Consider the following 13,604-nt stretch of genomic DNA (forward strand, 5'->3'; position numbering starts at 1 on the left):
CTCTATAGCCAAATAAGGAAAACTTCCCCGCCCACTGTCGCCCATATTTTTCAACGGACCAGAACCACTTTTGAACTCAACCAACATATCATTAAGACAAACATTTTGACAAAGTAACATGAAGATTGGGCATGAAATGTGACTTCTACAGTGTTTACAAGGTTTTTCTTTTTATTGACCTAGTGACCTAGTTTTTGACCCAGTTTTGAACTTGACCGAGGTATCATTGGGACAAAGCTTCTGACCAAGTTTCATAAGATCGGACAAGAAATGTGGCCTCTAGAGTGTTTACAAACAAATGTGAACGGACGGATGGACGGACAGACGACGGACAAAGACCGATCACAAAAGCTCACCTGAGCAATCAGGTGAGCTAAAAAAAAATATCTTTTGTCATACAACAAATTGATAGAACAATATTTCAAAGAAGGGAAGTTTCAATGTGAATTAAGATTTTAAGACCCATATGAAATGTTAAACAAGAGAAGTGTTTGTCAGAAACACAATGCCCCCTACTGCGCCGCTTTGAATCCATATTTGACCTTTGACCTGAAGAATGACCTTGACCTTTCACCACTCAAAATGTGCATCTCCATGAGATACACATGCATGCCATATATAAAGTTGCTATCTTCAATAATGCAAAAGTTATGGGCAATGTTAAAGTTTTTTGGACGGGCGCACGGACTGACTGACAGACGGACGGACTGACAGACAGACGGACTGACAGACAGTTAAAAAACTATATGCCGTCCTTCGGGGGCATAAACAAAATTGGTGATTTGTTTTGGGTATTGTGGGTTAAATGCATGTGTGTAAAGTGTCATCCCAGATTAGCCGGTGGAGTCCCATTTGGTCTTCTGATGCACACAGAAATGAATGCCCAAATGGCACTGAAAGAGCTAATCAAATACTCATAATGTGACATGAAAAGGTGTATTTCTATGGTTATTTCTGACTTAACTTTAGTATTTAGTAGAGTGAATCATGAACCAAAAAAAAACACCTCAAGATTTGTACATTTACTTTCAATTTATTTATAAAACAACAACAATAAATTGCACAATTAATAACCAAAATAAATGTTTGGCTTTTTAAGTTTTATGGTAAAATCAACTCGGATAGGGAAAAAACATTATACAATTTCACTCATCCTGGATGAATTTGAAAAATTCATGTTGGGATTTTTTTATTCAATAAAAAAAGTAGTCTGGATTTCTGGTCAAAGAAGGGGGGAGGAGAAATACCTGACACCCTGCTCTTAATGACACACCTGATAATTACTTGATACAACAGAAAAATGTTGGAGACCCACGATGAAAGTCTTACAAATTAAACAATCATAAGAAATGCAATTATCCATAAAATTGTGTATATATATATATATATATATATATATATATATATATATAATATCTATAATATATATATATAATATATATATTATTATATATATATATATATATAATATATATATATATATATATATAAATATATATATATATAGTCATGAACTTATTAAAATATTTTTTAAAAAAGGACTGCAATTTCTAGCTAAATCAAGCTAGTCTCAGCAAAAATGTGTCAGCTCTTTGCAATATGTAGCATAATATCATGAAATTACAAATCACATTTAACAAGGACAGAGATTTCTTGCTAAATCAAGCTGGTCTCACTAGAAATGTGTCAGCCATCTGTATCTGTTATTTTTGGTCAGTTATACTTACAGGATTTCTGTATTTTGGGCAAATTATACTTACAGGATTTCTTTATTTGGGCCAGTTATACTTTCAGGAGATCTGTATTTTGGGCCAGTTATACTTACAGGATTTCTGTATCTTGGGCCAATTATACTTACAGGAGTTCTGTATTTTGGGCCAGTTATACTTACAGGATTTCTGTATTTTGGCAAGTTATACTTACAGGATTTCTGTATTTTGGGCAAATTATACTTACAGGATTTCTATATTTTGAGCCAGTTATACTTTCAGGATTTCTGTATTTTGGGCCAGTAATACGTACAGGATTTCTGTATTTTGGGCAAATTATACTTATAGGATTTCTGTATTTTGGGCTGTTATATTTACAGAATTTCTGTCTTTTGGGCCAGTTATACTTACAGGATTTCTGTATTTTGGGCCAGTTATACTTACAGGATTTCTGTGTTTTGGGCCAGTTATACTTACAGGATTTCTGTATTTTGGGCCAGTTATACTTACAGGATTTCTGTATTTTGGGCAAATTATACTTACAGGATTTCTGTATTTTGGGCCAGTTATACAAAGGATTTCTGTATTTTGGGCCAGTTATACTTACAGGATTTCTGTATTTTGGGCCAGTTATACTTACAGGATAACAGGAGTACCAGATCTGAAGGCTACTATTAGTTTTGGGACTATAGTGAAGACTTTTCAACCCATACTTACACTCTGCTGCAAGAATACTTCTGGGGTATGACGTCCCCCAATGTTCCAGCTGCAAAGGTGGTGTTGTCCATACAACTGCTAGCATCTAAGGCATAGCCATCTCTTGCTTGGCTACCAGGCAATACTGCATCCTCACTGTCAATCAAAGAACTCTTCAGACTAGCTTCTGCAGTCCCATTGGGATCAATGTTTCTAAAAAGGGTTCATGAATGTTTGACAACTGACCAGGAATCAACTTTTGATCAACGTCACTAACAAAAGTTTCGCTTTTATGTGAGAGCTGCTGAAGAGAAATTGATAAGTCTTCACTGTCATTTTTGGACACCCTATATTCTGTAATAGCTTCATCGTCTGTATTCTTCGTTTCATCAGAAGAGGCACTTGTTTCTGTTTTTAAAGCTGCAGCTTTTTTTTGGTTTCTTCATGTTGCAGCTTTCTCTTTCTTTGTCCAGTACCTTTTGAAGTCCGCCCTTCATGAAATACTCATGTGTAACCTCTCGACACCAGTCTATTCTGGTTTCTACATAAAATGTGTATCAAATATTAATATTCATAAACTATTAATAATTTAATATCACTCAATACACATTTAGTTTTAAAAAGGTTAAAAGGTAAAAGTATTTAGTTGCTTAAACATCCAACAATCACTTTTCTATCATTATCTTTCTACAGTATGTTCCTTGTCTCTAGGTGAATTATGTTAATGAGAGATAATTACAAAAAGAGACTTAACTCTCACTAAAAATTTTAAATCACTAATTACAAAAAGAGACTGAACTCTCATAAATTTTTTTAAATCACTGGGAAAAACAAATGCTCATTGCAAATTAACTTTTGTTATGACATGTTTGAATATATCAGTTGTAATCAATGGGATTATCCATATTTACTTGTAGACTTATAAATGCAATTGCAAATGACCTTCCTGCCCACTTTTGGAAACAAACAAAGGTTTTTGCTATTTGCTGCTCATCAGTAATGATTGGAAATGAAACCTTAAAAACTTGAATCTAGTAAGAAACATCTTTAATTAAATTTAACTTTCTAAGAAACTGCAAATGCATCAAAATTCTCTTTCTAAGGGGGAAAGGGTTAAATCACCTTGATTCTTGGTCCAGTGCTCGGTTGCTAGGGTGTGCATAGCGTCTGCATATTGAGACAACACAGTCTTGTTCCCGCAGTGTTCAATCCAGATCCTCTCCAGGTCTCCCTCTCCTAGACAACACATATGAAAAAGAAACAATTTACAAGAAATGTCTTAGAGAAAACATAAATACACAAAATCAACACAAATTTGTAAAATATTTCCCACAAAATAAGCATTTTGTATCATTTTAAATCTAGGTTCCAAACCACATCTAGCGTTGAAATTCTGGATATTGCTATAAGGAACATCGATTTGTATGTGTCAACTTTATTTTTCGAAATATTGTACTAAATATTCGTTGATTTTGAGAGTGTATGGGCTTTCAAGAACTAAAAAGATATGTTATTGCAAGAAGAACACTAGCTTAATTTCAAACTACCGTTACAGATGCCCCACAGATTATTTTGTAGTATAAGAATTGAGTTGAGTGTGGGTGTTTTGAGTTGCATTATGATGCAATTGAAGAAAGTCTGCACACACACTGACCTGAACTACTTTTAAATTTCTTCCTCAGATCGGCATGGACCCCCTTGACGTAATCAGCGAGTCTCAGGTGTTCTTCGTGACATTCTGTCTCACTCAGCCATCTTTCACGAGCCCTCCGCTCTAAGAAGTTTGTTCCACTACTTACACTTTCAGAGTCTGTCATGATTAACTGTAACTGAAATTGCATCAAAAAGGGACTTTTATATGAGCCAAGCTTCGAAAAAACTTGGCTTTATGCATGTGCTTTAAGTACACAAGCAAACCTGGTACTACGCTTTCTGGCTATGCATGTGCTTTAAGTACACAAGCAAACCTGTTACTACACTTTCTGGCTATGCATGTGCTTTAAGTACACAAGCAAACCTGGTACTACACTTTCCGGCTATGCATGTGCTTTAAGTACACAAGCAAACCTGGTACTACACTTTCCGGCTATGCATGTGCTTTAAGTACACAAGCAAACCTGGTACTAGGCTTTCCGGCTATGCATGTGCTTTAAGTACACAAGCAAACCTGGTACTACACTTTCTGGCTATGCATGTGCTTTAAGTACACAAGCAAACCTGGTACTACGCTTTCTGGCTATGCATGTGCTTTAAGTACACAAGCAAACCTGTTACTACACTTTTGGCTATGCATGTGCTTTAAGTACACAAGCAAACCTGGTACTACACTTTCCGGCTATGCATGTGCTTTAAGTACACAAGCAAACCTGGTACTACACTTTCCGGCTATGCATGTGCTTTAAGTACACAAGCAAACCTGGTACTAGGCTTTCCGGCTATGCATGTGCTTTAAGTACACAAGCAAACCTGGTACTACACTTTCTGGCTATGCATGTGCTTTAAGTACACAAGCAAACCTGGTACTAGGCTTTCCGGCTATGCATGTGCTTTAAGTACACAAGCAAACCTGGTACTAGGCTTTCCGGCTATGCATGTGCTTTAGGTACACAAGCAAACCTGGTACTACACTTTCCGGCTATGCATGTGCTTAAGTACACAAGCAAACATGGTACTACACTTTCCGGCTATGCATGTGCTTTAAGTACACAAGCAAACATGGTACTACACTTTCCGGCTATGCATGTGATTTTAGTACACAAGCAAACATGGTACTACACTTTCCGGCTATGCTGAATTTTGTAAGAAGAGACTTCCTTAAAGTGAACAATTCCATAAAAGCCCAGTGTTTTCTGACTGCAGACTGCATAGGCTTATGTGCTGGAACAATGTTTAATTTTGATTTTTTTTGTAACCTATCATTGTGATTCCCTGTTGGTCAAATTGTGCTTACCAAATCTTAGGCGCGTTCTGCACAATTTGCTAAAAAACATCAATAAGTCAAGTCCTAGTCCCCCACGGAGTAAGTGCTGTGTATATACATAATTTGCAATAATATTTTTGCCTTTGTAAATATTTTTTTAAGTTTCTTTGAAATTCTGAGAGTAGATTATTACTCAACCTTTTCATTCAATACATTTTTTGGGTAGCTTTTTTAAGTACAAGACTTTACAAATTTTAAGTTATATATGGTTATACGGCTACAATATTTTAGACTGAAATTAGATCAATGTTTGTAATTTTTGAGGTACAGCATTTCTTTATAATTATTTCATATAGATATATACTCAATAATTTTGAATAATGCTTAGAAATGTGTTCAATTTTTTAATGTTTCAGTTTTCTACCCATGAGCTATTCTGATCGAAGAATAAAGCGGTTAACTATGCGGCATGTTAGTTTGCATAGCAAACGATGGTCGTAATAGCTTATCTGTGCAACCACTCAACACACATGAAATACTACTGGTTTTCTCACAGCAGAGCTATATATGTATGTGCAATAGAGATATTTAGGCTACTTAATCTTTCAGTGTCAGGCATAATTTGGTCTTGTTCTGAGAAACTGGGCCTAATGCATGTGCGTAAAGTGTCATCCAGATTAGCCTATGCAGTCCGCACAGGCTTATCAGGGATGACACTTTCACCTTAAACTAGATTTTCTGTAAAAATGGACTTCCTTTAAACGAAAAATTACCATTAAAGTGGAAAGTGTCGTCCCTTTTTAGCCTGTGCGGACTGCACAGGCTAATCTGGGATGACACTTTAGCACATACATTTTGCCCCAATTTTCACAGAACAAGATACATTTTATAAGCCTGAAAGGCCCCGAACGTATCAACATTACATATAAGTTGATGTGTTGTGGAAAAATCATCCATTACACTATTCACCATGTCCACAAAGCCAAAGCAAAAGCTGGAGAGATCATGATGGCAGGAACACAGCTGAAGGAAGAAGATGAGGCTACATATCTAGGAGTCACATTTGACAAGAGGCAAATTTGGAAGTCACATATCAGCCATATTGAAGGAACCGCCAGAAGGAAACTTGCTTCGATGCACAACTTGCTGGAACAACATGGGGTGCTAATGAGCAATATTGAAACCATATACCAGGGCACAGTGAGACCCACAATGTATATAGCTCAGCAGCATGGTCCAGTACAGCCAAGACGTACCAGCAAAGCCCCTCACAAGTACAGAACCAAGCACTGTGAATCATAACAGGGGCCACCAAGTGGACACCCACTGCATTCATGGAAAAACTTACTGGTATAATGCCACTGCATGAAAGAAGACAAACTAAGTACTACTACAGGCTTGAAAAGTTCAAATCCCTACCTGACCATCCAATAAAAAGCTAGACTTACAGAAGGTACTAAAAATCAGCTGAAGAGAGGTAGTTTTGTACACCAATTGAAGACACTTAACAGACAGTTTGCACAACAGCTGGACACTCAAACAACTCCACTCATGAAGACATTGTAATCCAACAGCAAATGATCTGTCAAAAGTGCAAATTAGACTTACTGTCCCCCTACTTTAGTCAGAAGCACAAAATGAAATCATTAAAAGACGTCATATCTTAGCCATGATAAATGAGGATTTCCCATCAGATCTGTGGACACATGTATACACACAGACGGATCAGCTTCTAGACCTGTTGTAGACGGAGGAGCAGGGATTTTCATCAGATATCCATCATGCAGAAATGAAACACACTTTCATGGCCACTGGAAAGAGGTGAAGCAATACAAAGCTGAGACAAGAAGCACCAGAAGATACCACCTCAGTAGTATTCCTCACAGATGCAAGATCAGTCCTTGAAGCTCTGATAATCAACACCTCCCCAAAACTAGCTTAACTTATGACAAGACTCGGCAAATACCTTCAACATAGCACTGCAGTGGATACCTGCCCACTGTGGAGTGTCAGGAAATGAGGAGGCTGACCAACTAGCCAAACAGGGAGCAAACAAGAGCAACCAAATACCCAGGTTTCACACAGAGAGAAAGTCACCATCATAAAGGCAATCACTAGGCCCAGCAAGAACAAGATGCTTATCACCTGCTTTACAGAGCAGAACAAGTAGTGATGGTTCGACTTAAGAATTGTTCAGACATTAAATATATATAGGTAGCTCACAGGCAGACCTAGTTTGGTATTGCATAATATTTAATAAAGATAAATGCATAAGTAAATCACTTATGCATTTATCCTTTATTTAAATTATTATGCAATACCAAAACTAGGTCTGCCTGTGAGCTACCTATATATATTTAATGTCTGAAACAATTCCTACACCTAAACTAGTCCTTGAGTGGAAACAGGTTTTCTATATTAAGTAACAGTGTTAAACCTTGTTCTGACTTCTCTGCAAAATGAATCCTGTGGGTTTTTTTACCATTTGGGGGAAAAATATTGATAGAATAGCTTAATTGTAAGTGCCTCTTCAAATCATACAGAATTGGGCATTTGAGAAACATGTGGGCGTTGTTCTATGAAAAGGGGGTTTAGTGTGTGTAAACCTTCATCCCAGATTAGCCTGTGCAGTCTACACAGGCTTTTCAGGGACAACACTTTCACCTTTTATGATATTATATAAAGCAAGTCTCTTCTTGGCAAAATCCTGTTTAGACGGAAAAAGTTGTCCCGGATTAGCATGTACTGAGGGCACAGGCTAATCTGGGATGACACTTTATGCACATGGCTTCAAACCCCATTTTCACAGTACACTGCCCATTTTATTACCATATTGTTGAACTGATGGTTACTAAATTAACAATCTAGTGAAAGTAACAGAAGTTTCGGTTTGATTTGTGAAAGGCTTTAGACATAGAAACAATTTATACTGTAATACATGATAATAATCCTTGTTTGACTTATTACAGCCAAAGTTTCTGACAAAAATCTCTACTGTTTAAAGTATGAGTGTTTTCGATAGAAATTATGGCTACTTCTATCAAGTTTTTTAGGTTGTGTTGATTCCCTTTTGACAGGATATAGTCAGAAAATAATTTTTCTTATGCATTACAGTTTCTAGTCATACCATGATACCAGTGTTGTCAGATTATTGAGTTTAATAAAGTTTGTAAAAACCTGTTATTCTGCTGTTTTCTTTACAGATATACATTCTGTAAAATATTGCGATACATATCGCGATACAGTTTTGTCGTATCACGATATACCATTGTACGCTCACGGCTTATCGTGACAGCCCTACATACATGTATGCAATCTGTATATGTCACTTGTTTCAACAAATAATAGCATGTGTATATTAAATACCACACTGTCTAGCATAAATAATGGTATATATATTTATTTACCTAATAATGCAAGTGTTATGGTCCATAGCCTTAAGGCATTTGTCTTTCAGGAAATTATTTTCCTTATCCCGTGGTACAAATGCATTATAAAAGAGTGATTAGATAAGCGCAATAGGGCAGAATTCTGGTAGCATAGCATTACAAAATAAACTGTCGAAAAAGTATAGTCATTAATTATGGGCCAAATCTGTATACATGTACGAAAATTTAGAGTCACGAAAATATTTATTTTTACTTAAACTGGGTCTTTCAAAAATTTAGAGTGTTTGAAAACTGAGTGTTATTATGGTAGGTTTCGTTTTCTTAAAAAACTCATTAAAATTTTCATGTTTATAAATATGTTAAAAGTTGTCCCCAGGACAATCCTTATGGATAAATAGAATACGTCTATTTGTTGGATGAACTTAATGGTCTCTATCAACAATGATCAAGATCTGAAAAGATAGGAAATAGCAATAGTAGTATAAAACCCTCTATCTCCCCCAAGTCTTTGGGTAATTATGAGAATTAAAAAACAAAAGACTGATCTAATGAAACAAATGTCTTGTACTGTCTTAAGTAATAGATCAATTAAAGTGAATGAAAAAAACAAAAACACTAGTCAAATAGTCCTTAAAGTATTTCTTCACACTAAAGTAACATTATGGAAGAAAAATTCATAGTGAAGGATCAGATTCCATGTCATAGTCTTTTTGCCATGAAGGAACACGTCTCAAGCGGGTTGAACGTCTAGGGGGTAGGGAGTACTTCAGGGGCAGCAACATGTTTTTCGACAGCTGGTGGTGGTGTAGGATTCTCACTGGCAGTTGGTGACTGGTAGTAGATCTGATTCTCGTTAAACCCGAGGCGATGGATAACTTTAAGGCCTGCTAAACAGCTCTGACAACCAGTATCAGCCATGGCAGGGACGGAGGCCTGGGGTGGAGCGTGCATACATGTCGTCGAGATCAAGTTCAGTATAGTCTTTCCAACACAGTGTGAACATTCACATCTATAAATGGCAGTGGCTTGGAACTTTGGCGGACCCAAGTGTCTGATAGAATGTCATACACATGATGCTCGAGAGGTACACTATAATTACGCTTGCTAACTGTGCACACATCACTATTGAAGCTTGTGTCTAAACAGTATGAATTGTCAAATAATGTACACAAGGAGTCGAACAGTGCATTCTCATGATCAGTTCCCCTGGATTGACGGGCTCGTGGTGGGCGGTGGGACCTGTCCTTGCTCAGGTTTTTTTTCCCACTTTTTGGGAAGAAAGCCCATGGCTTTGGAATTGGGAATTTTATCGGCATTTTCAAGAAATTGGGTAAATTAATTCATTAGCCTTTTTATTCCAACGAAAAGTCCACAAATTAGGGAAATACTAAATATGATATAACTCTTTATAACCATTCAAATTAAAAGAACAAAATCATATAATACTTTGTTAGATGTAATTGAATTACAATTGAGATAAAATATGCATTTAGACACTTCTTTCAAAAAAAAATTTAAAAAAAATTTTTTTTATTTTATTTGGGGGGGGATATTGGGAATTTTTTGCCACATTTTGGGAAAAAAGTATACTTTTTGGGATTGGGAACATAGCCGAATTTCGGCTATAAAATCGGGCCAAAAAAAACCCTGTTGCTGCGACACATGGATTCTGTATGGTGATCACGCTTACAGTGTTTGCAATTGTGGCCAAATGCTGGGCATTGAGTACGGCGAATATGTGCTTTACTTTACTTCCCGTGTCCTCATTTACCACAATATGAGCAAACCTCTAAGTCAGACTGTCTCGATACTTTCTGTGTTTTCTTGTAGGTGCTGGCAACATTGACCAACTCTCGATCTAACAGGCGAGAGGCAGAACGTTTGCCTGCTTCCTTAGCCTCCACAAACTGAAAAATGTCCTCAAGGCTCATGTCCTGGTTTTTATCACCGAGGAGATCCATTTGGATTTCAGGATCTGCGAGTCCTCTGCTTAACACACCGCGCATAATGGCTTCTGTATAACTAATGTCAATATCACACCCAGGGCATTTGATTAAATACTTGCAAATGTTTGCCTGACCCTGCAACCTAGCGCCGAAACCTCGCACAGTCTCGTCCCAATCTTGGCGCATATTATGTAGCGTGACGCGTGCCACCATCGTGTTTTCCTTGCGGACGGCCAGTTTACGAATTGCAGCAAGTACCTGAGCCTCTGTTTTATCGGTGAGGCTTCCACTGGCTCTTGTGATGTCCTTACGTAGAGGTCCGTCACAACACTCAAGGAGTAGTATAATCTTGTCTCTACCAGTAACCTTTGTAGCATCAACATAGTCTTTCCAACAACTTTGAAAATATGACCAATCCTCACATGTACCTGCGGCGGAGATGGTTGGTCGTCGTACGTGTTCAATTTTTCAACAGCTACATGGACAGCTGGTGGTGCAGCAGGATGTGCTGCGCTGTGTGCAGTGGATCGACATCCGGAGTCTTGTATTTACAACCTGGGAATGGACACTGTACCTCTGGCATGGTTTTAGTATCTTGTATATGTATATTAAATACATGTTAAGGAGACTGTAAACTAAGTGTGTTACGGTTGTCTTCAAGTGCATGACCTATGTGCAGGGTGTACTATCTGAGACAACTGTTGTTTATCATGGTGTTGGCATTATAGATCTTTCGTGCATTATTAGCTCTGACACTTGTGAAATAAAATAAGTTTGATCGACAGACATGAGACATGGCTTAAATTTATATTTATATTGACAGTTACAAAAGTTAATAACGATCTTGATCATAAATAAGAATACGTCTATTTGTTGGATGAACTTTAATGGTCTCTATCAACAATGATCAAGATCTGAAAAGATAGGAAATAGCAATAGTAGTATAAAACCCTCTAATGGACAATGAAAAAACAGTGGTAGAAGTAAAAATATGATAGAAATATTCCTGAGAACCTTGTTGTGCATACATGCTATTGAAAAAAGTAGTTTTCCATTTACTTCGATATTTTGTCCTTATTATAATACTTATAATGTTATATGTTTCGTATGTATAACAATAAATGCCTCGAACAACCACTTTATTTGATTGATTGGCCAAGTAACTGTTGCAAAGATTTAAGTATATCTTTGCCATAAATAAGAATATGTAGATTAGAAAGCATTAATTCACACTCCTGCTTTAAATTGAAATTGTATGCACCTTGAATTTCATGGTACAATATCCATGTAACAGTCCAAAGGAAAACACCTCAGGAGTTCATGACTATAGTACAAAAATTGCAGGAACATTTTAATTTAGCAAACAATCGCTAACTTATTCTTGGCTTGCCTTTTTCCAGATGAGGACAATAGTTGGGATCCAGACATAAGCCCCCCAGGACAAAACCCCCCAATGAAAAAATGAACATTTGGACAATTGCCCCCAGTAGAAATGACAGGTAGAATATAAGCCCCCCAGTGCTTATTTTGCATCTGGACATTTGCCCCCCCAGTGCTTATTTTAGACGTGGACATTTGCCCCCCAGTGCCTAATTCTAAATGACATTACTCGATTGAGCAGATAATCATGTCCAGTTATCACCACCTTTTAATCCTTTTTATTGATTAAATACAGAAGCCTTTAATTTTCATCAACAAGTATATTTTCAAAGCCACATGTCACACCTTTAACAAACTGATAATCCTTTTGATTGATTAATTAAAAAACAATTCAAATTCTTTAAGATGTTTGTCTTACCTAAGATTAGGCAATTGAAGTGAGTTTCTGGACCTTTTTTATTTCGAATTATAATGATCCAAGTTTCTATGATTATATATTAAGGAGATATGAAAATAATACTGAATCCAAATACAGAGATATACTAGTCTAATGGAAACAACATATGATATTAGCACTGGGGGGCTAATGTCCACTTCTAAAATAAGCATTGGGGGGCAAATATCCAGATGCAAAATAAGCACTGGGGGGCTTATATCCTACCCGTCATTTCTACTGGGGGGCAATTGTCCAAATGTTCATTTTTTCATTGGGGGGGTTTTGTCCTGGGGGGCTTATGTCCTACAATCACAATAGTTTGTGCAATGAAAATTATTTATGCAGAACTATCCGAATAATAAAATATCCGGTTAATGTGACATTTGTGTAATGTTCTGCAATCAAATGTCGAGCATACAAATATTTTGTAACACATGTATACTATTATTATTTCTTACTTATAACACAGTGTTTAAGAATAAAAAAAGAAGTTAAGCAATTGTCATTCAGATTCATCATGTTGATGAATCATTTATTTCATTCATTCATAAATCTTACTTCCTCAATCTGTACCGCTGAACGCTTGAAAGCAACTGGCCAAGCGTCTAATTTTACGGTACAGTTACATTCAACCTTTAAATTCTAGATTGCACTCTGTTAAAGGGGCCTTTTCACGTTTTCGTAAATTGACAAAATTATTTAAAAATGGGTTCAGATTCGCAAATTTTCGTTATTTAGTTATGATATTTGTGAGTAAGCAGTATTACTGAACATTAACAATTCTCTAAAATATCTATTATATGCATCTTTTGACATTTTAAAAACCTGAAAATTGTAAAGCGAAATGATTAAATAATTAGGACAGTTCTGTTGTTGTCGTTGTATTTTGTGATACTACGAGGTTTGCTTATATAAAGTATTAAAGGGGCCTTTTCACAGATTTTGGCATGTTTTGAAGTTTGTCATTAAATGCTTTATATTGATAAATGTAAACATTTAATTTTAAAAGTTCCAGTAAAAAATCAAAAATAAAATTTAAAAAAGGAAAAAAAGTAGCCCGTAGCAGGGCTCGAACCAGTGACCCCCGGAATCCTGAAGTAAAAACGCACTAGCCAACTGAGCTATCCT

At 36.5% G+C, this 13,604-nt stretch overlaps 1 protein-coding gene across 1 annotated transcript; it reads right to left on the reverse strand.

Moving 5' to 3' along the window:
* Positions 1-1,526: 1,526 nt before the first annotated feature.
* LOC127867626 (S-adenosylmethionine sensor upstream of mTORC1-like) lies at positions 1,527-13,064 on the reverse strand. The gene is made up of 4 exons (XM_052408935.1): positions 13,035-13,064; positions 4,060-4,234; positions 3,528-3,641; positions 1,527-2,946 (listed from the first exon to the last, which is right to left on the reverse strand). Exons 2-4 carry the CDS (start codon positions 4,220-4,222, stop codon positions 2,795-2,797), a joined length of 429 nt encoding a protein of 142 aa, XP_052264895.1. The 5' UTR covers positions 4,223-4,234; positions 13,035-13,064; the 3' UTR covers positions 1,527-2,794.
* Between the last annotated feature and the right edge of the window lie 540 nt (positions 13,065-13,604).

This window comes from Dreissena polymorpha, chromosome 1 (assembly GCF_020536995.1).
Source record: "Dreissena polymorpha isolate Duluth1 chromosome 1, UMN_Dpol_1.0, whole genome shotgun sequence".
In the NCBI taxonomy this organism is placed as follows: domain Eukaryota; kingdom Metazoa; phylum Mollusca; class Bivalvia; order Myida; family Dreissenidae; genus Dreissena; species Dreissena polymorpha.